Source organism: Pituophis catenifer, unplaced genomic scaffold, assembly GCF_029215685.1.
Source record: "Pituophis catenifer annectens isolate HBS135680 unplaced genomic scaffold, rPitCat1.0.hap2 SCAF_3, whole genome shotgun sequence".
NCBI classification, from domain to species: Eukaryota; Metazoa; Chordata; class Lepidosauria; order Squamata; family Colubridae; genus Pituophis; species Pituophis catenifer.
In genome coordinates this window covers 99,997,849-100,024,165 of record NW_027256883.1, presented here as the reverse complement: position 1 = coordinate 100,024,165, position 26,317 = coordinate 99,997,849, and the positions used below count along the sequence as shown (strand labels likewise).

Here is a 26,317-nt window from a genome sequence, read left to right as displayed (position 1 = left end):
GTGTTTGCGAACGACACTCTGCAGCTCGGTGCCCTTCTTTTCCACACTTGAAACAGGCTGAAGATCTCGGGGAGAATGCGGTTTGTGGTTTGTGGGGCTCTTGCTTCCATTGGGGTGAGGATTTCTTCCATGCTCGCTCCGCTCGATACTGGTTTCTGGCCATATCGATCTCAGCTTCTTCGGCGGTGACATACCATTCATGTAGGTCATTCGGTGCCCCTCGGGCCACGCAGGCATTGTATAGATCATCACTCAGTCCATCCTTGAAGCAGCTCACCAAAATATCTTCCGGCCAGTGCACACGACACGCGAGGTCCCGGAATTCTTCAGTATACTCTGCTACTGGCCGTCGCCCTGCCTCACCACCTTAATGCGGTCACGTGCTTTACGATCTGCCAGTGGGTCCTCGAACCGACGTCGCAGGGCCATCATGAAATGGTCGAAATTCCGCAGTTCTGGTGCGTTGGCATTATGTAGGGTCACCATCCATCTGGCTGCAGCACCCTCTAGGGCTAGGGTCACAACTCGCACTCGGGAGCCTTGGGTTTGGAAATCACGCCCATACTCTTGCATGTCCACAAAGAATCCTAATTGTTGCGGATTCCCATCAAACTTCACCCCAAGAGGGGGAGTTTCTCTTTCCAGCTGAGGAGCCCGGGGTTGGTTGGGAATGGGCGCCCATGTGCGTGCTGCCTGGGGGGGAGGGTTTGCTGGGTCTTCTCCCGTAGCTGCTGCACCATCTGCTCGATAGGCGGTCTCCAGGAGGGGGGTGCCTCCCCTGGCATCATCCATGACTGCTGCCCTTTCAGTGCTCTTTGGTTGTTGTCCTGGCTCCCTTCGGATGTTAAGATTTTCCAAAGTCTCCATCACCAATTGGGTTATATGCCTCTTCAGATAGTCCTCCCTCAGGGGTGCTTCGGTCAGCCCCCCCTGGTCAGTAAGGGCTTCTAGTTCCAGTTTCCACCCCGGTTTTCGGTTGCCACGGTTGAGGGTGACTCCTCTGGTTCTCTCATCCCAGCCATCTTTCTTCCCAATGCCAATTGACCAGCGGGGCTTTTCAGGATTCTCCAGGGTTACCTCATCCTCTCCGATGGGTCGCACGAGGCAGGCATCCGACTGGGTGGCGGTTGCTGTCTCTCCCCAGCAATCGTTTTCTCCCAGCTCTCTGCTTTGTTCAGACATGGTTTGCAAGGTCCCCTCAGTAGAGCAAAGATTGCTTCTCTGGGTTGACCGTTTTGCAGATTGTGCTTTCTGTAAGGATCGCCTCTCCTTCCAACTTAAGAAAGTACGAACTCTTGAAACGTAGTTGTTCAAAAGGATTCTTTTATTAAGCAGAAGTGAAAACCATCCAGTTATAGCACAATCTGAATGCCCTTAGGCAAAGCAGTAGGATTAAAGTGGTAGAGACCCCTCCCTTTAGGTCAGAATGCGGATTTCAGCCAATACACAAGTGTGAAGATGTTTTCTTTACTATTTCCTTTTAGAACCCGAACACACATGCATTCCCACCACTTCCCTTTAAAGTGAGACAACCCACATGGCTATCATATAAACTCCTGCAGGTAAAGGGAATCTCAGGCTTCCTTGGCGCCAGGATATAGGTTGTAAAATATCTGATGACACAGGCCATCCAAGCCCCCCCTTCCTTCACTTGAATGGCAGTATCACTTAGTGCTCCTTTATTCTCTTTGTACCAGAGGTCTGTTAGCAAGTCATTCTTGAGGTTTTGGCTCATGTCCCCCCCCTCCCCTAGTCCATGGGGTTTTGATACCTGGCTTATGACCGAGTGGTGGCTTGTGCTGCTGGTTGGGAGGGGGGAATCATTGCATGAATTACTTCTTCCCGCTTGCTATTAAATTATGGTTTTTTAGGCAAGGCATCAGCGAGCAGGTTCTTTCCCCCGGGATGTACTTTAGTTCAAAGTTAAAGCATTTGAAGTATTGCGCCCAGCGAACCTGATTTGGGGAATGTTTCTTGGGGAGATACCTCTATTTTCCATACTGCCCACCTCCTTTCAGTGTCAGTCAGTTTTGGAAGTGTAAGCACATGGTTGCAGGTCCCCATTTGCATTTCTTTGGAGTAGGATAGCGGCAACTGCGATGTTGCTGGTGTCTGCTTGCACTACAAATGGCTATTTGGGGTCGGGGTGTTTAAGGGTGGGTTCCTCAGCAAACTTTTGAGTGATTCAAATGCCCACTGACATTCCAACGTCCATTTTAAGGGTTGGCCGGTCTGGGGTTTCTGGTCACCCCCCACCTCCCCGGGTTTTAATAGTTCTATGATGGGCAAAGCTATTTTGGCAAAGAAGGGGATGAATTGCCTGTAGAAGTTGTCAAACCCTAGAAAACTTTGGAGTTGTCTGTGAGTGCGAGGGAGCTGCCAGTCTAGTACTGCTTGCCAAGTCTATTTCCACCCCCTCGTTTGACGGTAGCCCAGGTAGTCTAGAGCAGTCTTGTGGAACTCGCATTTTGACAGCTTGACATATAGTTTTGCCGCAAGTAGTTTTTTCAGCCCTTGGTGCACCAACTTCACATGTTATTCTATGGTTTCACTAAAGATAAGAATATTGTCCAAATAGACGAGGACCCCTTTATATAGGCTCATTTAGCACCTTGTTAAGTTGCATGAAGACAGCAGGGGCCCCTTGTAATCCAAACAGCATTGCTTTGAATTGCAAGCTGCCTAGTGGGCAGTTAAAAGCGGTTTTCCATTCGTCTCCTCTGATCAGCACCTGCTAGTATGCCTTCCGCAAGTCTAGCTTGGTGAATACCTTCCCTTTGGCCAGGTGGGACAGCATGTCCTTCATTAGTGGCAGTGGGTAGGTGTTTTCCATGCATACTGTGTTTTTCCTCTAAAATCAACGCAGAGCCTCATCAACCCATCTTTCTTCTCTTTAAACAGGATGGGGGCAGCTACCTTAGCTTTTGCTGGTTGTATGAACCTCTGGGCTAGGTTGGCTTCAATATATTCCCTTAACTCTTTCATCTCTTTAGGAATCATGGAATACAGCTTTGGTTGTATGGCATGAACTCAATTGCACAGTCTGTGTGGAGGGGGGTGGAAAGAGCATTGCATTCCTCTTGACCAAACACCTCTGCTAAGTCTTGGTGTTCTCTTGGGATCTGGAGAGTCCCTGGGAGTGGCTCTAATGTTGCGGCAGCTTTCTCTTTTCTGTTAGTGTCATTCAGCCGCTGAAGGGCTTCTCTTTCTGTTAAGATTGGGGGAGGGTTTGGACCAGTGGTGAAATTCAATTTTTTTTTTTATTTAAAAAGTTTTAACAATCATTACAACAATTTCCCCCCCAACAACCCCCCATCCCCCCTCTCCCTCCAACCCCCCTCCCCCCCACCACTCACCCCCCCGGACTTCCCAGAGCAAAAACAGGGTATAACAAACATAAGCTAAAAAAAACTAACTTTCTGTGGTCTCCAAACTCCCTCTTGCTCTTTAACTCCCCTTTTAACTAACTAAACATATTCCAAAAAAAAAAAAAAAAAAGGTTTCATTCATAAGCTATTTGAAACTTTTTAGTCCGATACTTGTTTTGAATATATTCAATCCCTCTTCTCCATTTCAATATACAGTCAGGTCCAGAAGTATTGGGACATCGATACAATTCTAACATCTTTGGCTCTATAAACCACCACAATGGAGTTGGAATGAAACAAACACAATGTGCTTTAACTGCAGACTGTCAGCTTTAATTTGAGGGTATGTACATCCAACTCAGGTGAACAGTATAGGACTTACAGCAGTTTGCATATGTGCCTCCCACTTGTTAAGGGACCAAAGGTAATGGGACAGAATAATAATCATAAATCAAACTTTCCCTTCATAATACTTGGTTGCAAATCCTTTGCAGTCAATCACAGCCTGAAGTCTGGAACGCATAGACATCACCAGACGCTGGGTTTCATCCCTGGTGATGCTCTGCCAGGCCTCTATTGCAACTGTCTTCAGTTCCTGCTTGTTCTTGAGGCATTTTCCCTTCAGTTTTGTCTTCAGCAAGTGAAATGCATGCTCAATGGGATTCAGGTCAGGTGATTGACTTGGCCATTGCATAACATCCCACTTCTGTCCCTTCAAAAACTCTTTGGTTGCTTTTGCAGTATGCTTTGGGTCATTGTCCATCTGCACTGTGAAGCGCCATCCAATGAGTTCTGCAGCATTTGGCTGAATGTGAGCAGGTAATATTGCCCGAAACACTTCAGAATTCATCCTGCTGCTTTTGTCAGCAGTCACATCATCAATAAATACAGGAGAACCAGTTCTATTGGCAGCCATACATGCCCACGCCATGACACTACCACCACCATGCTTCACTGATGAGGTGGTATGCTTAAGATCATGAGCAGTTCCTTTCCTTCTCCATACTCTTTTCTTCCCGTCACTCTGGTACAAGTTGATCTTGGTCTCATCTGTCCATAAGATCTTGTTCCAGAACTGTGAAGGCTTCGTTAGATGTTGTTTGGCAAACTCTAATCTGGCCTTCCTGTTTTTGAGGCTCACCAATGGTTTACATCTTGTGGTGAACCCTCTGTATTCACTTTGGTGAAGTCTTTTCTTGATTGTTGACTTTGACACACATACACCTACCTCCTGGAGAGTGTTCTTGATCTGGCCAACTGTTGTGAAGGGTGTTTTCTTCACCAGGGAAAGAATTCTTTGGTCATCCACCACACTTGTTTTCTGTGGTCTCCTGGGTCTTTTGGTGTTGCTGAGCTCACCAGTGCATTCCTTCTTTTTGAGAATGTTCCAAACAGTTGTTTTGGCCGCGCCTAATGTTCTTGCTATCTGTCTGATGGGTTTGTTTTGTTTCTTCAGCCTAATGATGGCTTGCTTCACTGATAGTGACAGCTCTTTGGATCTCATCTTGAGAGTTGACAGCAACAGATTCCAAATGCAAATAGCACACTTGAAATGAACTCTGGGCCTTTTATCTGCACATTGTAATTGGGGTAATGAGGGAATATCACACACCTGGCCATGGAACAGCTGAGAAGCCAATTGTCCCATTACCTTTGGTCCCTTAACAAGTGGGAGGCACATATGCAAACTGCTGTAAATCCTACACCGTTCACCTGAGTTGGATGTACATACCCTCAAATTAAAGCTGACAGTCTGCAGTTAAAGCACATTGTGTTTGTTTCATTCCAACTCCATTGTGGTGGTGTATAGAGCCAAAGATGTTAGAATTGTATCGATGTCCCAATATTTCTGGACCTGACTGTATATCTTTCATTTGAATGGTCCTTCAAATACGCTGAAATTTTGGCCATCTCTGCTAAATTCACTACTTTTAGTGTCCATTCTTCAATAGTAGGCAGTCTTCGTTCTTCCAATACTGTGCCACCAAGAGTCTGGCTGCTGTTATTAAATTTAAAATCAACTTAGTCTCTATAACAGTACAATCTGTAATTATGCCTAACAAAAAGAACCGTGGAGCAAATTTTATCTTCTTTTTGAGAATATTTTGAATAATCCATATTTTTATCCAAAATGCCTTAATTTTTTTACATGTCCACCATATATGATAATACGTCGCATCATCACATTCACATCTCCAACACTTAGGTTGCACACTTGGATACATACAAGCGAACTTTTTAGGATCCAGTGTCATCTATAAAACATTTTATAAAAATTCTCTCTTAAATTTTGGGCTTGCGTGAACTTCACATTTCTAACCCATATTTTTTCCCATGCTTCCATCATTATTGGTTCTTCAATATTTTGTGCCCACTTTATCATACAGTCCTTAACTAACTCCGTTTCTGAATCTATTTCTACCAACGCATTATACAACCTTTTTATGTGCATTTGACTTTGATCTCTAATCTGTTTTACCAGATTCTCCTCATTTTGCAGAAAACCAATTTTCTGATCTTCTCTCCATCTAGCTTGCAACTGTACATATTGAAACCATGTTCGAATTGTCCTTTCTTCTCTTAATTGATTCAAAGATTTTAATTGTAGTATACCTCTTTCCTTGTTAAGAAGCTCTTTATATGTAATCACATCCTGCCTTTGCTCTACACTTATATTCTTTATTGCGTGTTTGGGTATTGCCCACAATGGTAACTTCTCGTTTAGTTTATACTTATACTTTTTCCAGACACGCAATAGAGCATTCCTTAATATATGACTTTTAAAAGTCTTGTCCACTTTCTTATCATATAATAAATAAGCATACCACCCATAAACCAAATCATATCCCTCAATATTCAATATTCTTTCTTCTGTTGAGTTCATCCAGTCACTCATTGCTGATAGGGCAGCTGCCTCATAATATAGTCTTAAATTGGACATTTTGAGACCTCCTCTTTCACGTATATCCTGCATTATTTTTTGTTTTATTCTCGGTCTCTTCCCTGCCCAGACAAAATTATTAATACCCTTCTGCCATGTCTTCAAATTCTCATCTTTTTTAAGTATTGGTATCATTTGAAAAAGAAACAAAAACTTAGGCAAAACATTCATTTTTTACTGCTGCTATTCTTCCTAACAAGGATAATTGTAATTTTTTCCAGTTTTCCATCTCTCTCTGTATTTTTTGCCATAACGGATCATAATTATACTTAAATAATTTCGCATTTGATGTCATAATATAGACCCCTAAATACTTAACTTTTTTTACAATTTCAAATCCTGTTAGTCTTTCTAATTCTTCTTTTTGATTTATAGTCATATTTTTAGTTATTATCTTCGTTTTCCCTGCATTTATTTTAAACCCAGATACTTGTCCATATTGATTAATTATATCCATTAGACCTACAACCGACTATAATGGTTGGGTTAAAGTAACAACCAAGTTGTCTGCGAATGCTCGTAATCTATAGTCATACTGCCTAATCTTAATTCCACTTATTTTGTCCAACCCACGTATCTTACTTAACAAAAATTCCAAAGTCAAGAGAAACAATAATGGAGACAAAGGGCATCCTTGTCTTGTTCCTTTTTCTATATTAAAAGTATATGTTAAACTACCATTAATTATTATTTGCGCTGTTTGTTTCTGATATATTGCCTTAATAGATTTTGTGAAATGTTCTCCAAACTGCATCTTTTCTATTATTTTCAATAAAAGTTGCCAATTCAATCAATCAAATGCTTTTTCCGTATCAAGAAATATTAGCACCGCAGGGATTTGGTTGTTCTTCCCCAAATACTCCAATAGGTTAACAAATTGCCTTACATTACTCTTCATTTGTCTACCATTTATAAAACCAGTTTGATCATTATGAATCATTTGTTGCATGACTGTCATTAACCTATTTGCTAATATTTTAGCAAAAATCTTGTAATCTGTATTTAAGAGTGATATGGGCCTATAATTTTTTGGCTGGGTGTGGTCTTGCTCCTCCTTTGGAATCAGAGAAATATAAGCTGTCCTCCAAGATGGGGGTACATCTCCTCCAGATTGTATATTAGTAAATAATTCTTTAAGTGGTCCCACCATTTTTAACTGCAAATGTTTATAATAAGCGGCTGTCAAGGCATCCATCCCAGGAGCTTTACCCACTTTCAACTGCTTAATTGCAAACATAATCTCCTCAGTGGTTATTGGTTGATTTAAACCCTCCCTTTGCTCTTTTGTAATTGTAGGAATATTCTCTTTCTGTAAATATCTATCTATATCTATACCTTGAATTTTATCACTAGCATACAACCTCGTATAAAATTCTAAAAATGCTTTTTTAATCATATTTTGCTGATAAACCTCTTTACCTTTATATTCTATTTTCTCTATGGTCCGTGACTTTTGTTTTTTCCTTAACAAATATGCTAACCACCTCCCTGGTTTATTAGCATTACAAAAAATATTATGTTTAGCATATTGCAAATTAATTGCGACCTGATCTGCCATTGACATATTAAATTGCCCTCGCAATAAATTAATTGCCTCTTTTATTTTCTTATCTGCTGGATTCAATATCAAAGCTTGTTCTTTTTTTTCTAATTTCCTCTTCTAAATCCTTCCTTTTTTTTCCTGTTTGCGTCTATATTTATTATTCAAATGTATCAAAATGCCTCTCATATATGCTTTACTTGCATCCCAAACCATTTCCATAGATGTACCCTTATGCATATTTATGGTAAAGAATTCTTTCATAAATTTTTTACATTCTTTTACATTTTCCTCATATCTAAACAGATTTTCATTTAACCTCCAAGACCTCTTAGATCCCCTTCCATACTCTAATTCCATCCAAACTGGACTATGATCCGTTAAAACTCTTGGACAAATCTTCATCTTCTTCACCCTGGAAAAAAGATCATTTGTAATTAATATAAAATCAATCCTAGAGAAAGATTGATGTCTATCAGAGAAAAAGGTAAAGTCTTTTTCTTCAGGGTTTCTCTCTCGCCAGATATCTCTCAGCTCCATATCCTCCATCATTTCAAAAAACGAATTTGGCAATCTGGCACGCGTTGAAATTTTCTGCAAGAGCCCCTTATCTTTTTTAGTGTCCAAAACTCCATTCCAATCACCCAATAAAATACATGATTTATAATCCCATTGTAGTAACTTGGAATGTAAAAGCTTATAAAATTTTTTCCTGTTGTTGGTTCGGTGCGTAGACTCCAATTAAAAGTATTTTTTCTCCTTTTATTAAAAGTCCAGTTGCTATAAATCTTCCTTGATCATCTGCTTCAATTAATTTGGCAATTGTCTTTTTTTAGGTATATAACTATACCATTCTTCTTCTCAGGAGCAGATGCAACAAAATGTATACCTAACCTTGCATTTATTAAGTACTTTTGATTTTTACTTCTAATATGAGTCTCCTGTAAACAAATTACATCATTTTTAAACTGTTTCAAATAATGAAATATGTTTCTCCTCTTTTGTGGTGAATTTAGGCCATTAATATTCCAGGTCAGAAATCTAGTTGCCATTCTTGGCCCCCTGAAGCATTTGGAGCATCTGCTGGAAATCTCCATGCATTTTACTTTTTGGCCTTGCTCCTCCCACTGCTTCTGTTTTTGTAGTATCTTGAATCATTTGAAGTTGCTGCACTCTTAATTCTTCTTGACGCTTGGCTGCCGCTCGTGTCTGTCTTTGATCCTTAGGTTCTTCTATCTCCAAAGCTTGAACAGTAGTTGAAAATTGTATTAATTCTTCTTGAATAATCAAATCACCCTTTAGGGCCTGTGTCAACAATTCTTCTTTCTCCCCCTTTCTTGCCCCCTCTATTTCCGTCTTCCTTCTAGCTTCCTGGGGTTGTGGGCATCCAGCCTTTAATACATTGGTATAGAAATCTCTTGCCTTCCACTCTGAATTGAGACAGTATCTTTCTCCTGAATAATTCACCACTAGACCAGCTGGAACTTCCCATCTATACTGTATCTGACGGTTTCTCAGTTCTTCCACCAGAAAGGCATAATCCTTTCTGGCTCTCAACATTTTGGGGGGAATTTCTTTTGATGTTAAAACCTCCTACCCCTGCACTTGAAGTTTGTTTTTAAAAGTGACTTGTAGGATTTCATTACGTAGTCTCCTTGTTGTAAAATAAACTACAATGTCTCTTGGTAGATGTTTCTGTCTGGCCACCCATGAATTGACACAATAAATTTTGTCAATTTGCCATTCAAAATTTGCTTTTTGATCTCCCATTATCTGTGCAAATGCTTCTGAAAAGATCTCTCTCAAATTCTCTTGCTTATTTTCCTTGAGGCCTCTTATTCTCAGAGCAAATTCCATGTCTCTATATTGTATCATTATCACATCAGCCTCTGCTCTTTCCATCTTGTCCTGGACCTCCCCCATTTTATTTTCCAAGTTCTCATTAGACTGCTTAATTTCTTCCACTTTTTCATCTATTGCTTCAATATGTCCTGCCAATCCTTGTACTGCCGTGATAATATCTTCTCTAATTTCTTGGTTTCGTTTTTGAATAGTCTCTTTGACTTGAGCTATCTCTTCAGCAACCTCTCGAGTTTGCTCCTGAAACATTGAAGCAGGTTTTTTTTCTGTAACAGAGGCTTGTGTTTTGAGGGCTTCCTGCAGCAGTTCAAATGTTAATATTGTTGGTTCTGTTGGAACAGAGACAGATTGCAATCTGGACGTTTGAGCTGGCGAAGTCCCAGCACTTTTGGGAACAATAGCCTTAATTTGTTTTGAAGCCATTTTTAGTTTCCAATTTAAATTTAATCAGCTGCCAGAACAATAAATCCACCAAATCCAGAAATCAGTCTTTAAATAATATCAATCCTTTTTAAAAAAATCACTGCTGTAATCTTTGATCTTCTCCTTTTTTTAAAGCACAAATCTCTAATTTTGAACGGGCTCCCAACACTAAAGAAACTTCCTTTTTAACTTTTGCTTTCACGCCCCATTAAAGCTCAATCGCCATCTTGGTTTCACTTTCTCCCCTTAATAAGTCAGAAGGAAGTAATACACATTTGGAGTTAAAGTTCAGTACTTGCAGATCTAATCTCTCCTGAGTTTGCTCAGCCTGCTTCCAAATGATGTTTATTCCAAGCGTTGTTTGCAGGAGTGGTTGCGGCGTCTTCTGCTTAAAGCAGAAACGTCCCAGATCCGGAGCTCTGTCGGGCTTCCAAATTTTTTTACTACCAGTTCTGTGGGCGTGTGGCTTGGTGGGCATGGCAGAGGAAGGATACAGCAAAATCTCCATTCCCTCACCATTCCTGGGGGAAGGATATTGCAAAATCTCCATTCCCACCCCACTCTGGGACCAGGCAAAGGTGGTATTTGCTGGTTCTCCAAACTACTCAAAATTTACGCTACCGGTTCTCCAAACTACTCAAAATTTCTGCTACTGGTTGTCCTGAACCTGTCAGAACCTGCTGGATTTCACCCCTGGTTTGGACCCACCGCTAGCCTTAATTTTCGGTAGCCCCTGTCGAAGTGGATAAGGTTCTCTGGCCAGGCTACCGTAAGCCTTAGGATGGAAGCTCAGCTGGCAAACACTTAACGCAGTGACAGCCCCCTTCCCAGGTAATCATTGGGTTCCATTTGTCTAACCGAGGCAATCCCAGTATGATGGACTCTGTCATTTTTGGCACCACTATGAACCGAATCAGCTCCCAGTGGCATCCCATCTCTAGTTTGACGGATTCGGTGACAAGCGTAGCTGGGCTCCCCCCTACTAGTGACCCATCGACCTGCTCGAATCGTAAAGGGCTTGCTAGGGGATTTGTCTTGATGGCCAGCTTAGCGACTGTGAAGGGGCTTACCGGCAATGGGTGCAGCCCATGTCTATGATGGTCTCCACTTCCCCTTGGCCTCCTGTCTCTGGCTCCATTATTTTTGACTTAATAGTGATGGCTTCACTTACCATTGGGTCATCCTCACTGTCGTCGCTGCTATCACCACTCATAAGTGGTGCAACCTTAGGGGCCGTAGTTCCCTCTTCCCCTTTTTGGGGAGGGGAGACCTCAATGACTTGTTGGGCGAATTTCCCTTTCTCCGTGGTCTTTCCCAATGGTCTCTTTGGCTTTGCGGCAGTTTGATATCTCGCTTGTTGCACTGGGGTTGGGGCCAAGCACTTAGACACTTGGTAACCCTGTTGTCCACACCAGAAGCATTTAATGGGCATTGTGGAGTTCCTCTTAGTGGCATGGGCTATATCACCGTTCCAATTGCCTCTTAGGTTTCCGCTCCGGGATCTCCTTTTGGTGTCACCGTAATTCGAGGTCCATTGCTACAGCCATCTGGTACCAGTCATGGATGCGATCTGGAACTCTCCGGCAAAGGCAGATTTGGAGCAGTTCTTTGTCCAGGCCCTCTTTAAAGTAAATGGACCAGCAGCAGTTCAGGCCACCGCCTCAGCTTCTGGCGATTCTCCAAAATTCCTAGACGTATTCCTTGCATAGGTGGCATCTCTGTTTGATTTTCTTGATTTCTGCCTTTCCTTCTTGCCCGTGGGATACGTCCTTGAATTGGCTCCTTAATTCTTGTAGGAAATCATTGACAGTCCCCAGCTCAGGAGCCCCCTTGTTGTCAGTGAGGGTGGAAACTATTTCTCAGTTGTCTTGGTAGTTGTCTCCATAGCAGTTGATGTGAGCCCATGCTCGGTTTAAAAAGAAAGCCAATTTATCCGGGCTCCCATCAAACACCACTCGAAAGTGCAGTGGAGCCTCCCCTCTGGGCCGAAGTGGCTGTGGCGGTGCCAGCGGGGCTGGAATCTACTGTGCCTGGACCTGGACCCAGCCTTGTCCAGGGTAGTAGGCCCATCCAGGGGGCACCTCCCCAGATGCTGGCAGCGGGGTTTGGCCTGGGGGCTGGCTGGTCTTCTGTGCCTGGGTGGGCTTCAATAAGAACTGGGACTCAACCAAGCTGATGGCGGTGGCGGAGGGCTAGTAGTTCGGGTCATCCAAAGAGTTGATCGGTTCCTCCCGGGCAGTCTTGGCTACGTCCCATGTTGCACTGAATGCAGGGCTTGAGGCATTGCACCTTGGGTAGACTGGTCCTGCTTCAGGGGAAATGTAAAAGTCAGCTGGTCAAGGACTGCCATCACATGGCCGGTTTGCTGCAATTGTCCAATGCTGCTGGGATACATCTGTTTGAATCTTTTGGGTAATCCCTCCAGGGTTTGGCTGTGAGTCTGGAATTTCCATTCTCCCGACTTGTTTAAATCCAGGGGTCCTGTCGACCCCCACTCCAGGGTCACCATTCTCGCTTCCCTCATGGATGTGACCGGTCTCTCCCTTATTTGGCCCTGGGAAGCTAGTTTGGATTCCAGATCCTCCTCCACCCAGTAAAGTTACTTGGAAGCCAGCCATTTGATGTCCACCTTGGGCCGGGTCCCCAGCTGGCACTCGACTTCGGCTTCAGCCACTGCTACTCACTAGGGCGTCAAGGGGAATGGTGGGCTCTCCACTCCCCCACAGGCTTCGCCGGCACTTGTCGTCTCTCCGGTTTCTTTCTCCATCTTCCCTGAGTCTTTTATGCTACCTGGGTAGACCGGATAAGCGACCAGAGTTCAGGACCCTTGACAGCAACTCCGATTTAGAGCCTTAGAGTTTGGTCAAGGTTCCAAGTAATACATCACCAACTATGAGAACTCCTAGGCAAGCATATTCCTCGAAGAACATTTATTGGGACATATCACATTGGCACAAACTTGGTGGAAAACAAGCTCTAAGTTCCCACCGGTTTTACACCCAATTAAAAGTAAAACTTTGTCACTTCCCCCCAAAGTCACCAGTCACATGGTCCAATCAGCACATAGTCCAGTTGCTAGGTGACTTCTGTCTCTACCTTCCAACACCTGCATGAATGCCCTTAATTCCCAGGAGAAAAAATTTTATTTTGGCTACAACACCCCTTAGCTCCAGGCTGTGTCAGCCCTGAAGTAATGCGAAGAGAAACCTCCTTAGAGGAAAGTTACAGAAAAGAAAATGGCTACAGTTAGGCCAGCTTCAGAGTTGACAGGTAGACTACTGCAGAGCAAAATGAAATGATTTAGAAACTAAGTTTCTACTGATGCAGCCAAAAATTTCTTTTTTGGTTTTTGAAACTATTGTCATACAGCTGCATAATTCAGTGTATAACCAAAGAACTTTTTCACAAGTAATAAATCAAATCTCAAATTCCAAACCAAATTTGCATTATTCAAATAATGCACACAATAGTCCATTTGAATTTTTTCTATATGTTTAATATTGTTTTCCTCTCTCTTAAATTGCATTCCTTTACCTTACTTACTTTAAGTATTATTTCTATCTTTTAGGGTGTTAGCTATCCCATCCAATTTTGTGCCAAGTGCAAATTGTTACAATAAAAATGGTGAAGAGTGCAGAGCCCAGGACTGAATCTTGTGGTGTCCCATTCGATACGTACTCCAGCTTGAGGAAGAAGCATTGATGAGCATTCTTTGAGTACAGTTTTCAGATCAGCTCTATTTCTGCTTAATTGTCATGATATCCAGCTCATCAAATATAAGATAAGGTTAGTCTAGTAAACCTTGTTCTTGATGAATACACACACAGACTTCTAGTGATAGTAATATTGTTTTCAAGATGGTTACAGATTACTTCATGACCTGCTCTACAAACCTCCCAGCTATTGATGTCAGACTGAATGGTGTGGATTTCTTTAGATTCTCTTTTTATCTCTATATAGTAATATTTGCCTTTATCCTGTCATCTGGCACTTCATCGGTTATCCTGGATTTCTCAAATAATATACAAAGATGAAGCTGGTCCGTAAGCAACTTCTTTCAGTGCTCTAGATTAAAACATTAAAAGTGAATAATTACTCCCTGACAAAAATTTTTTATCAATGTCAGGCTTTAATCCTGCCTCTTAATTCTGCTTTGAGGAACACATCCTCTTATTGGAAAAAAGTAAAGCAAATGTTCTTTCACAAATGAAGGCAAATGTTCTTTATTTCCTATTAGCATTTTGCCATTCCTTGAAAGCTTATGTATAAATTATTATTTTTTTTATTTTAAACCTATGCGGAAGCATTTTATTATCTATTGCATGCTTTGGCAAACTCAAATCATTCTAAATTTTATTTTGTCTGATTGCATGTCTACAATTCCAAACTACCTGTGTTTCTTCTTTAGTAACCTATCTTGATTTTTACTCTTTATAAATGCCATTTTTATTTTAGATTTTCACTTAACTGTTTTGTGCTTCCATATTGGCACCCTCTGCTTCCTCCTCCTCCTCCTCTAGGTTGTTTGCTGTTGTGGTTTTATTGTATTTTCCTGAATTCCTACCACGTAGAATCCAGCTTTAAATTCTACTTATAATTTATCTCCAGTGGTTAAAGTCCACTTTCTTGGTACCTGGATTTAATTTCCCTTCAAATCAATATCTCCAGTATTACATGGTCACTTTCAGCCAGCATTCATTCGCCTTCCATTTTCTTAATTAAGTCATCTAGGTTGGTTAACATTGATTTAAGGATAGCTGATCACTTGTATCAGGGGTGGGTTTCAAAACCCGTCACTACCGGTTTCCTAGTGGATGCACTTGCATGTGCACGCAACACTTCTGCCCATGTGCAGAAACGTCCGGGCAGGTAGGCAGAGCCTCCCGCCGCTACTGGTTAGCCCGATCTGGGGTGAACCGGTAGCAACCCACCACTGACTTTTTTTTTTTTTTGAAAAGTTTTTCAGTTTTATTTCTTATACACATAATATAAAATGTACATTTTCTTATACATAATTAATCATACATATACATGTTTTCCTTAAAGAAAGCATTAAAATAAGGAATTTTAATTACATTCAGAGTTGGTCTTCTACTCTTTCTTCCCTCATTTCGCAACAAACCTTCAACCCACCACTGACTTGTATGTTGCTTCACTCTTTGAAGAAGCAAATTATCAGCAAGACAAGTCAGGAATTTCCTAGAAGGATCACATGTGACATTTCTGGAAGCATCATCATCTTTTTTTGGATGGCAGTATCTGATGACAATAATAGTGTATCTTTTATTTATGCCTCCTCTTATTTTAACTCTGATTTCCTCAATAATCTTGCTAAGTTTATTTATTTTAGGATTCTGAATCAGCAGTAGATAATTCTAATAGTGCAAATTCTCTTCCTCTTGTATTATTTGTGTGCATTGTTCAGTTCTCTTTTTTTTTTAGCCATCTCAATCCTTTTTATTATTAGTTTATAATATAAAATACAAAAATACAAGACAAAATAATAGGAAAAATAGGAGAGGGAAAAAGAGAAAAAGGAAAAAAGAAAAAAGGCATTGACTTCTGACTCCCTTTGGTGCAGTAGAATAAGAAGTAACATCGAATCTCGACTTTTTACTTTTGCATAGCAGTATAAACTAGCCATTTCTATAACAACAGATCTATCTAATCAATAAAACCCAAAATCAAATTTTCATTTTTTTCAACCTCAAGCACAAAGTCCAGAAGCGGTCTCCAAGTAAAAACAGAAGTACTTGTGTGAACATTGTTCAGTTCTTATATTCCATTTTTGTTAATAATTTTATTGAAGTTTTTAATAAACAGAGAAAAAAAATAAAAACTAAACTAGAAAAAAAATCCAGAAGGTGCAGGGGGAAATAGTTGAAAAAAAGAAAGAAAAAGGCAATATAGACAATAAGGAAGAAGTGGCATCCAGCCTTTACCATACCAAGCATAAGCTAATATATTTTCACCCTTTTGTAAAGTTACAAATAAGAAAACTCTTCTCCCCAGAGCCTAATTTTTCCCCAGTACCTGGATGAAGCTGTCTATCTGGATCCGCTCCAGTCCGGCTTCAGACCTGGGTACAGCACGGAAACGGCATTGGTCGCGTTGGTGGATGATCTCTGGAGGGCCCGGGATAGGGGTTCTTCCTCTATCCTGGTCCTATTAGACCTCTCAGCGGCTTTTGATACCATCGACCATGGTATCATGTTGCGCCGGCTGGAGGGACTGGGAGTGGGGGGCACCGTTTTGCGGTGGTTCTCCTCCTATCTCTCCGACCGGTCGCAATCCGTGTTGACAGGGGGGCAGCGGTCGACCCCAAGGCGCCTTGTTTGTGGGGTGCCGCAAGGGTCGGTCCTCTCGCCCCTCCTGTTCAACATTTATGTGAAGCCGCTGGGTGAGATCATCCGTGGTTTTGGGGTGGAGTTCCATCAGTACGCTGATGATACTCAGCTGTACATTTCCACCCCAGACCATCCCAATGATGCCTTGGAAGTGATGTCCCAGTGCCTGGAGGCCGTGCGGGTCTGGATGGGGAGAAACAGGCTTCGACTCAACCCTTCCAAGACCGAGTGGCTGTGGCTGCCGGCGTCCCGGTATAGCCAGCTGACGCCATCGCTGGTTATTGGGGGCGAATCATTGGCCCCCACGGAGAGGGCCCGCAACTTGGGTGTCCTCCTGGATGCGCGGCTGTCTTTAGAAGGGCATATGACAGCCGTGGCCAGGGGGGCTTTTTGTCAGGTTCGCCTGATACGCCAGTTGCGCCCCTTTCTGGACCGGGACTCCCTACGCACGGTCACTCAAGCACTCGTCACTTCTCGTCTGGACTATTGTAACGCTCTCTACATGGGGCTCCCCTTGGGGTACACCCGGAGGCTCCAACTGGTGCAGAATGCGGCTGCGCGGGGGATTATGGGAGCGACGGGGCGCTCCCATGTGACTCCTCTCCTGCGCGAGCTGCATTGGCTTCCGGTGGACTTCCGGGTGCGCTTCAAGGTGTTGGTGATCACCTTTAAAGCGCTCCATGGCTTAGGGCCAGGGTACTTACGGGACCGCCTTCTGCCACCAATAGCCTCCCACCGGCCGGTTCGCTCCCACAGAGAGGGCCTCCTCAGGGTGCCGTCGGCCAGACAATGCCGGCTGACGACCCCCAGGAGGAGAGCCTTCTCTGTGGTGGCACCTACCCTATGGAACAATCTACCCCCAGAGATACGAGTGATCTCCGACCTTCGGACTTTTCGTCGGGCCCTAAAAACTCATTTTTTCCAGTTAGCCGGTCTGTCTTGATTTTAGGGTTAGTTTTTAAAATTTTAATATTGATTTTAATTGACAAGTTTTAAATTATGGGCCAAATTATAAATTATTTTAACTTTATTTTTAAACTGTGATGTTTTGTATAGATGTTTTTATCTTGGCTGTTCACCGCCCTGAGTCCGAAAGGAGAAGGGCGGTATAGAAATTTGAATAAATAAATAAATAAATAAATAAATAATTTTTATGGATACACAATTCAGAAATCATCTTTTCAATCCTAGTTTAGCAAAAGGTCCATTAGGAATTACCTGATCAACAGTTTTGACCTTTAAATCATTATGGTATCACAGGATTTGATCTTTCATCACTTTTTGGCATTTGAAAGGAGTCCTCAGAGCTTTCACCAGCCAACTAGTAAATCCCATAAAGAAGTATCATCCAGAATTTCTTTCTGCATGTCCTGTTTTTCCCATAGTAGCATTGTCTAGAATTTCTTGTTGCAGCTGTTCCATGTTCAAATCCTTTTTTTATTTGTCTTTTGTATTTCCATTTTGGTAATCACAATTATGTTTTCCATGTCTTCAAATTATAATGTCCAAGATGAATGTATTTAGTTTTTCTCATCTTCTAAAGGTTTGTCTATTGAAATTTGTATCCTTTCTATTATTAATATTTCAGTTTTAAGATAAAAAAAGTTATAGCTGGCTTAACCATTTTAACTCATTTCTGCCTGGTCCTTTAGTTCCTTCTAGTATCCATTTGCAACCTTCATCAAGCCTCAGTTATTAATTATGGAATTACAAGTAGTCCTCGACTTACAGCTGCAATTGAACCCAAAATTTCTGTTGCTAAGTGAGACATTTGTTAAGTGAATTTTGCCCCATTTTACAACCTTTCTTGCCAGAGTTGTTAAGTGAATCACTGAAGTTAAGTAATGATATACTTGTTAAGTGAATTTGGCTTCCCCATTGACTGCTTGTCAGAAGGTTGCAAAAGCTGATCACATGACTCCAGGACATTGCAACCATCATAAATATGAGTCGGTTGCCAAGTGTCTAAATTTTGATCACTTGACTATGGAGATGCTGCAATGGTCGTAAGTGTGAAAAATGATCATAAGACATTTTTTTCAGTGCTGTTGTAACTTTGAATGGTCAGTAAATGAACTGCTGTGAGTCAAGGACTACCTGTAGTTGCATTTCAGTTGCTTCCCATAAATACATTATTTAATTATATATTTGGTTTTCAAATCTTACAGCAAAAATAATACACCAAACCATTTAAAATGTTCTTAAATCAAAATATTTTATTTTATTTGGTTTTTGCCAGTTGTGTATTACTTTAAATTTTTGTTCAAAATTTCTTAAATTCAAAATAGGTAAAACTCCCCAGATGTCAATTTAAGCTTGCAATTTTGAAGATCTCTACTATCAATAAAGTGATTAAATTGAATATTTCTGAATGTGATTAGAAAGTGGGTTTGGATGGTTTACTATCCTTATGAAAGGCTTTGAGAGCAAAGAGCAAAGATTTTACTGAAGAGCAAAGATGTCTCTTTTGGCTCCTTGTGCTTCATGAAATTTTTATTATCTTTTCATGAGCTGCCATTCAGAGCAGTTGTGGATGATCTCCCATTCTCTCCTTCACTGGAGTTATTTGAAAGACCAGCTACTCGCAGATCTTTTATTTTTTACAGCAATTATCATCTATGTTCATTCTTATATTCCAGTCATGGGAGCTATCCCACAATATTTCTCTAATGTCCATTTTTGTTTATACCTGCTAAGAGTTCAATTCCTCTTATTCCTTTTCCCATACTCTAAAGGCCAGTATAAAACACAATAAGTTTTTATCTGAGAAGAGAGCACTACCATCATTGTTGAACTCAGTCAAGGTCTTTCCGATCATCCATATACTATTTTTTCCTAATATTCAACATATTATTTTATATCAAATTCATTGAGTAAATACTGCAAATTTTCTCAGATTAGATTCTTAGACTTTTAGTTGCTGTGGATTTGGGAGAGGAAACAATAGAGTGTTTTTGTCTATCTTCTACACTCTCTTTCCAAATATATCAACAAATTGATGCTTCCCATTCTTACCCATTCTGTTCTCTTGTAATTACAACTGGAAAAAGATATGTATTTGTTTCTATATATAGGTTTTACCAGGGCTGTTAGATCTCAGTTGCAAAATCAGGACAATGACTAGATGGCAAAAAAAGTTTTCTCTAGATTTTGCTGCTATCTAGCCATTTTTGTACCTCTGAATTTTTGTACCTCCAGGATTTGCAAATTCCTTTAAGCCATCTAATATTTCTTGGGAATGTTTTTCAACTTCATGTTGCTACATTATATTCAATGAATTCATCTTTGGTAAACTATACTTATGTGGGTCTTCTCTTGCTCAGATCTCCTGTGTTCCTTCCTTTAAGCTAATATCCTTATTCCTTTCTCTTTGTGTAACTGTGTCTCTTTTTCTTCACAGATTAGTTCAGTTTCCCGTCTGCTATCAAGACTCAATGCTATACTCTTCAAGCTACAGTTTAATGAGCAGGTAGAAAACATAAAGCCAGATATTGTTGCTGTTACAGCAGCCTGTGAGGAACTTCGCAATAGTGAGAACTTTGGTAGTCTTCTCTCCATTATCCTCCTTGTGGGCAACTACATGAATTCTGGCTCTATGAATGCTGGTGCCTTTGGATTCAACATTAGTTTTGTTTGCAAGGTAAACATGAGGAGAAAAGCCTGGGGAGGAATAAAAAAATAATAAACATCTGCTTCTGCATTGTTCACCAGTAGTCTTGTTCATATCTTCTAGCTTCGTGACACAAAGTCAACTGATCAGAAGATGACCTTACTTCACTTCTTGGCAGAAACATGTGAACTGCAATATCCAGATATCCTGAATTTTCCTGATGAACTCATCCATGTGGAGAAAGCTTGTCAAGGTACTGTTAGGCATGTGTATGTGTTTTAAGATTGCAACCTTTTCTTTGTTGTCACCATATAGGCATTTTGTTTGGAATTCTGTTCAGAATACTATTTGAAACTCTGTCACATGCTCTTAATGATGAATCAAAGTATTTTCAACTCTCCCCAATTCTTGTTTCTTCCTTAGTTTCTCATAAACATTTGAAAAAAATATGCCAAATTAAATTGAAAATAACAGAATAACAGAGTTGGAATATCAGCAGATTGCTGATATTATGTATTGCCTACTGCCTCGGCTTGTGATTTTTTATAATGCATACAAGTAGTGTAGCTGGGATTTATTTATTTAATTAATTTAATTTATATGCTGTGTATCTCACTATTCAAAGTGACTCATTTAAAGATCTCTTGTCATTTCAAAAAGGAACTTTTCACTTCCTACACTTATCACCCTGCCATTTATTTTTGTTTATTATTAAATTTGTATGTTGCTTAACTTCCAATTACTTTAAAGTTGGCCCTTGGAAATCCATGAATTCAATACTACTAATTCCTAACCAAGTAGTTGAGGAGCAGTTTTGAGCCAAAAAAGATTTTTAAAAATCTTAAATTTTGACTGCAGCACAATATCCTGCCCATTCCATTGTATGCTGGAGCTGCAGTCCATATATTATAGGCAGAGTTCTAAAATAATTTTTGAATTGGAAATAAGACAAGTTAGAAATACATACTTTCTATTATCCTATTTTACATCAGATTTGAGTTTTATACCAAGTAGGGAGCATAACCCTACTTTTTTCTTACTACTGTAAGTTTTTTTTTTTACCTTTCCTAAGTTTTCTTTCCTGTTCAACTTGAACACAAATAGAAACTGTCCCATGAAGTAATATTAATCAGACTAACCCTTCTCATTTAAGGGAAGCGGGTAGTCCAAAGAATATACTTGCATGGCTTCCTAGAGAATGTGACTACAATAAATAAAACTTATTATTTTAGTTGATGTTAATTGTTTCTGCAATTCTGCTACATTGTCTCTTTCCCCCCCCCCCCAAGTTTCTGCTGAAATTTTGCGGAAAAATCTGGATCAGATGAACAAACAGATTTCAGATCTACAGCATGATGTTAACAATTTTCCCAGTAGAACAGAAGAGAAGGACAAATTTGTGGAGAAAATGACCATATCCTTCAAAAATATGCACTGAGAAATGTTGAAAATAACCTATGAAAGAAAGAATCTTATATATGATACTGAGGGATAAAATCACTGGTTTCAGAATGAGAAAAACACTGAGCAGAGTGCTCAGCAGTGGGATGGTTGCAAAGATCAGCTGTTAGAAAAAGCAAGTTCTCTACAGCTATCAATATAGGTACTTACTGATGCAAGTATTACCAGACTTTGAATAATGAATTCCCATTCTTGTATTATTTTTTCTGAGAATCCTCATTTTCATTATAAAGCAAATTTTATATTTTAAGGTTCTTAAAGTGGCATTTATATATCACTGTTTATTGACATACTTTAATAGTATTAGAAAGATACACTGTATCAAAAGAGGAATTGTCTCATTTTTCACAAGGTAATGACAGTAATAGGAACCCTTAGCAAGTAACATATACCGTTTCCCCAAAAATAAAACATATCCTGAAAATAAGCCCTAGCATGTTTTTCCGCATTTGCGTAATATAAGCCCTACCCCAAAATAAGGCCTACTTAAGAGCCTGCGCAGCTGACCACCTGCCCATCCTGTCTGGTTGCTTGCGATGTCATGTCCACAAGGAGAACCAGGGTGGTGGTGGAGCTGCCCCATGCACCCTGCACTGGCTTACCTCAGGGCACCCGCAGCCAGGCTATCCATGCCCCGACACCTGCCTCACATGTACAACACCAGCAACCATGTGCAGCAGGAGCCCATGTGGCCACCGACCCACTTCTGCTTGCTTGTGGAGGAGGTTGAGTGGTGTGCCGCAAGGCGAGGCAGGTATCTGGCCTGTGAGGCGAGGCAGGTATCAGGGCATGGATGGCCTGGCTGTGGGGGCCTTGAGGTAAGCTGGTGCAGGGCACGTGGGGCAGGTCTCCCCTGCCTTGCAGCAGGGGCACTGGCGCATCATGCAGCCTCCTGCCCCACCACAAGCAAGCAGAAGTGAGCCCTCCCATATGTGGAAAAAAAATAAGACCCCCCCCCAAATAAGCCTTATTTTGGGGGCCAAATGAAAATAAGAGTCTTGCTTTGAGTAGACTCCCATTCAAACAGTTGAAAGCACAAAGTGTAAACTCCTTCCTGGTGTCTCTTTGGGTGATTTGCAGGCAGTAGAACTAGGTATGAATAAATAAAGCTTATTTGTCATAGTCTATACATCTGGGGTTGCACCTGCGTAACCTATTCTTCCAAAATATTCCATAGCTGAACTCACAGAAATCCTGGATACATCAATGTAGCATGGACATTTAGTTTATCATCCTGTGGTTAATTGATACTAGGCAAAATGGCACTATTTATTTATTTATTTATTTATTTATTTATTTATTTATTTATTTATTTTGATTTGTATACCGCCCTTCTGCAGCAGGACTCAGGGCGGTGAACAGCCGAGATAAAACAAAGCATACAAAATTTTAAAAATAGTTTAAAAGGTAATTAAATAATTTCGGCCACAATTTAAAACAACCCAATTAAAACCAATTTCAAATTAAAACCGAAACGGATGGGATCAAGCCAACCCGGCTAGGTGAAATAAATGAGTTTTCAGGGCCCGATGAAAAGTCCAGAGATCTGGTATCGTGCGTATCTCTAGGGGGAGGTCGTTCCAGAGGGCGGGTGCTGCCACAGAGAAGGCTCTCCCCCTGGAGGTTGCCAGCCGACATTGTCTGGCGGACAGCACTCTGGGGAGGCCCTCTCTGTGCGAGCGTACTGGCCGGTGGGAGGCTATTTGTGGCAGAAGGCGGTCTCGTAGATACCCTGGCCATGGAGCGCTTTAAAGGTGTTCACCAACACCTTGAAGCACATCCGGAAGACCACCGGGAGCCAGTGCAGCTCGCGCAGGAGAGGTGTCACATGGGAGCACCCCGTCGCTCCCATAATCCCCCGCGCGGCCGCATTCTGGACCAGCTGGAGCCTCCGGGTGCACCCCAAGGGGAGCCCCATGTAGAGAGCATTGCAGTAGTCCAGGCGGGAAGTGACGAGTGCCTGAGTGACCGTGCGTAGGGAGTGCCTGAGTGACCGTGCGTAGGGAGTCCCGATCCAGAAAGACACACAACAGGCGTATCAGGCGGACCTGATAAAAAGCCCCCCTGGCCACAGCCGTCATGTGCTCTTCTAAAGACAGCCGTGCATCCAGGAAGACGCCCAAATTGCGAGCCCTCTCCGTGGGGACCAGTGATTTGCCCCCAATAACCAGCGATGGCACCAGCTGGCTATATCAGGACGCCGGAAACCACAGCCACTCGGTCTTGGAAGGGTTGAGTCGGAGCCTGTTTCTCCCCATCCAGGCCCGCCCGGCCTCCAGGCCAAATTATATCCTGAAATACCATAATTAAATCCTCACTTGAGATTTTGAGTAATTTTAACATAATATATAAATCACTTGATCTCTGGCTACCATTTCTCTTTGGTTGTTTACAAAAATTTGTTTTTGATAGTGGTCTTGGAGTGGCAAACATCTTTCCCTCTAGATTTAGGTATCTTAGTAATCATGGAACAAAATGATACTGTGATTAGAAATTACTCTCATATAGAAGGTTAATATCTGTTAATATCTGTTTCTCATTTCAGCAGGGCATTGTTTTCTACCATTCTCCCAATAGTGAAAGAGAAAGAGAATTTGCTCACTTGCTTAATGAATTTAGAGGTAATTTCTTATAAAGGAACAAAACTGGCATGGCAACATTTTTTTAGAAAGCTAATATTTTCTTGCCTCTCATATGTGCCTGCCATCTAAGTCATTTTCACAAGAACAACTTCTACAAAACTTGCTGAAAGATGCTTATTACATTTCTAAGATGTAACTTTAGACAGCCCTAGAAAGGGTTGGAACATCTTTTATTGAGGACTTCTTGGCCCACCTCCTAGGTAATTTTGCTATACTCCAATGTGAGTGATACATAGAGATGAATGAAGTTGATGAATAACAATAGATTGCTTACCTGTAACTGGCTTATTTGTTTATTTTGAATGGTTATTGGATTTTACACGATGTGCCCATCTTTCTTTGCTGCAGGATGGAGTGGGGATGGAATTCCTACCAAAAATTCAATTACTGAATGTTGTAATATAATGGTTTGGAGAGCCACAGGCCTACACATTAATACATAGATAATTATTTTTTTGAATGAATAAATGCTGAGAGGAGGATAACTAGAAACATTCACTTGTAATAGAGAATGCTAAGTCCCATTCCCCACCCCCCAAGCATTTTTCACTTTGGAATGCCATTTCTTCCTGAATGCTTCCCTAGCAATTAATGTGGTAGACCTCTTGAATATGGTTTTAGAAAATGCTTTGGACATCACAGGAGCACACCATCTTCATTTATATATTACAGCCTTTGCAAGGGAGATTCAAAAAGGACTCTGGGAAAAAAATAGTAGCCATTAAAACCAATAGAAAGGATTCTCTTTATTGTAATCTTGAACATATGAATTAAGGGTATTATTATCACCAGAAGTGTAAGGAGTCATACCTCTAGAAATAAACTTCTTTTGGTGTTCAAGAGAGCCCAATGAACTGGAGAATGTGCAGGTATCCCTCACATTTGATGCTATTCCAACAGATGATTATTGATAAGATAAGGCAGCAAGTACCCAGATGATCTTGTGTAATGAAAGGCTGCTTATTCATGTACTGAATTTTACTTTGCTCTTTAAAATTACGAATTATTTCATATAAATTATGGATTAATAACCTGCAGTATATTTAAAATAGATTTAATAATAAATTAACACTTGATTGATACAATCATTTCAGTAAATTGAAATTTTAAAATAACTGATTGCTTAAAGCCCCCCTAGGTAAAGCAGCTGTAGCTGAGTCCTCCCTTTGTGCCCTATGAAGAGTTGCAGTCAGGGAAGTAAATTATTTACAGTCAGCGATGGTATTTCCAATGGCTAGAAGTCAATGGAATATAAAAATGAGGTGAATCACAATGACCCAATCAGAATTTATTTTTGCAAAAAAGAGCTTTGTTACATTAGTACTGTGTTTAATTCCTCATAGTTAATTATATGGTGTTATTTTGTCAAACTGCTTTTTGCATAAAAAGATGGGATAAGAATCTGAAACTAAAAATACAAAAGCCAAACTCTTAGCAACTTCAAAGCAATTGACTTATTGTCATAAAGTATGTTTACAATTTGTTAGAAGTCTTTAACTCTTAGTCTTACAGCTTTGTTAAGGAAGCCCAAGAACAGTATGAGAAGTTACGAATGATGCATGCAAATATGGAAAATCTTTATATGGAATTAGGACAATACTTCCTCTTTGACACCAATAAGATATCTATTGAGGAGTTCTTCACAAATCTGCGCAATTTCAAAAATATGTTTGTGGTGAGCATCCATCTGTTTTAATTACAATATGTAATTTCATATTACGTATTTAATTACAATATCAGCCACTATTTATTTGAAGTGCTTTTTACATCAAACAAAGCAACAGGTAAAATACTTTGAAACAAACTCAAATTGTATGACATAAGAAGGTGGCTATTTTCTGTTGCATATGTTGCATATTTTGCTCCTATTGTGTTTTTATATGTTCTTGGACCTCCAGCATTTGGTTCTCAGGGATACATTACCTATATATTTTGTGATTCCATTAATTTTTATGGATAAAAGTAGTAAATAAATCTATCATTCATAAACCCATCACTGTTTACTTTGTTTTGCATGGTAGCCAGCACTGCAGTCTTTTATTCTGCTAAATGAAAAATATGATCTACATATCATAACACAGCAAATTCGTTGTTATGATTCTCCATTTGTGTATCTTATCACCTT

General features: G+C 40.7%; 1 protein-coding gene across 1 annotated transcript in view; it reads left to right on the top strand.

Annotated features, from left to right (window-relative positions):
- DIAPH1 (diaphanous related formin 1) overlaps positions 1-26,317 on the top strand; it is a 205,472-nt gene that overhangs the window by 142,258 nt on the left and 36,897 nt on the right. The window contains 4 exon segments of the mRNA XM_070940849.1: positions 19,880-20,119; positions 20,213-20,342; positions 21,379-21,503; positions 25,703-25,867. Coding sequence (XP_070796950.1) covers positions 19,880-20,119; positions 20,213-20,342; positions 21,379-21,503; positions 25,703-25,867 — 660 coding nt within the window.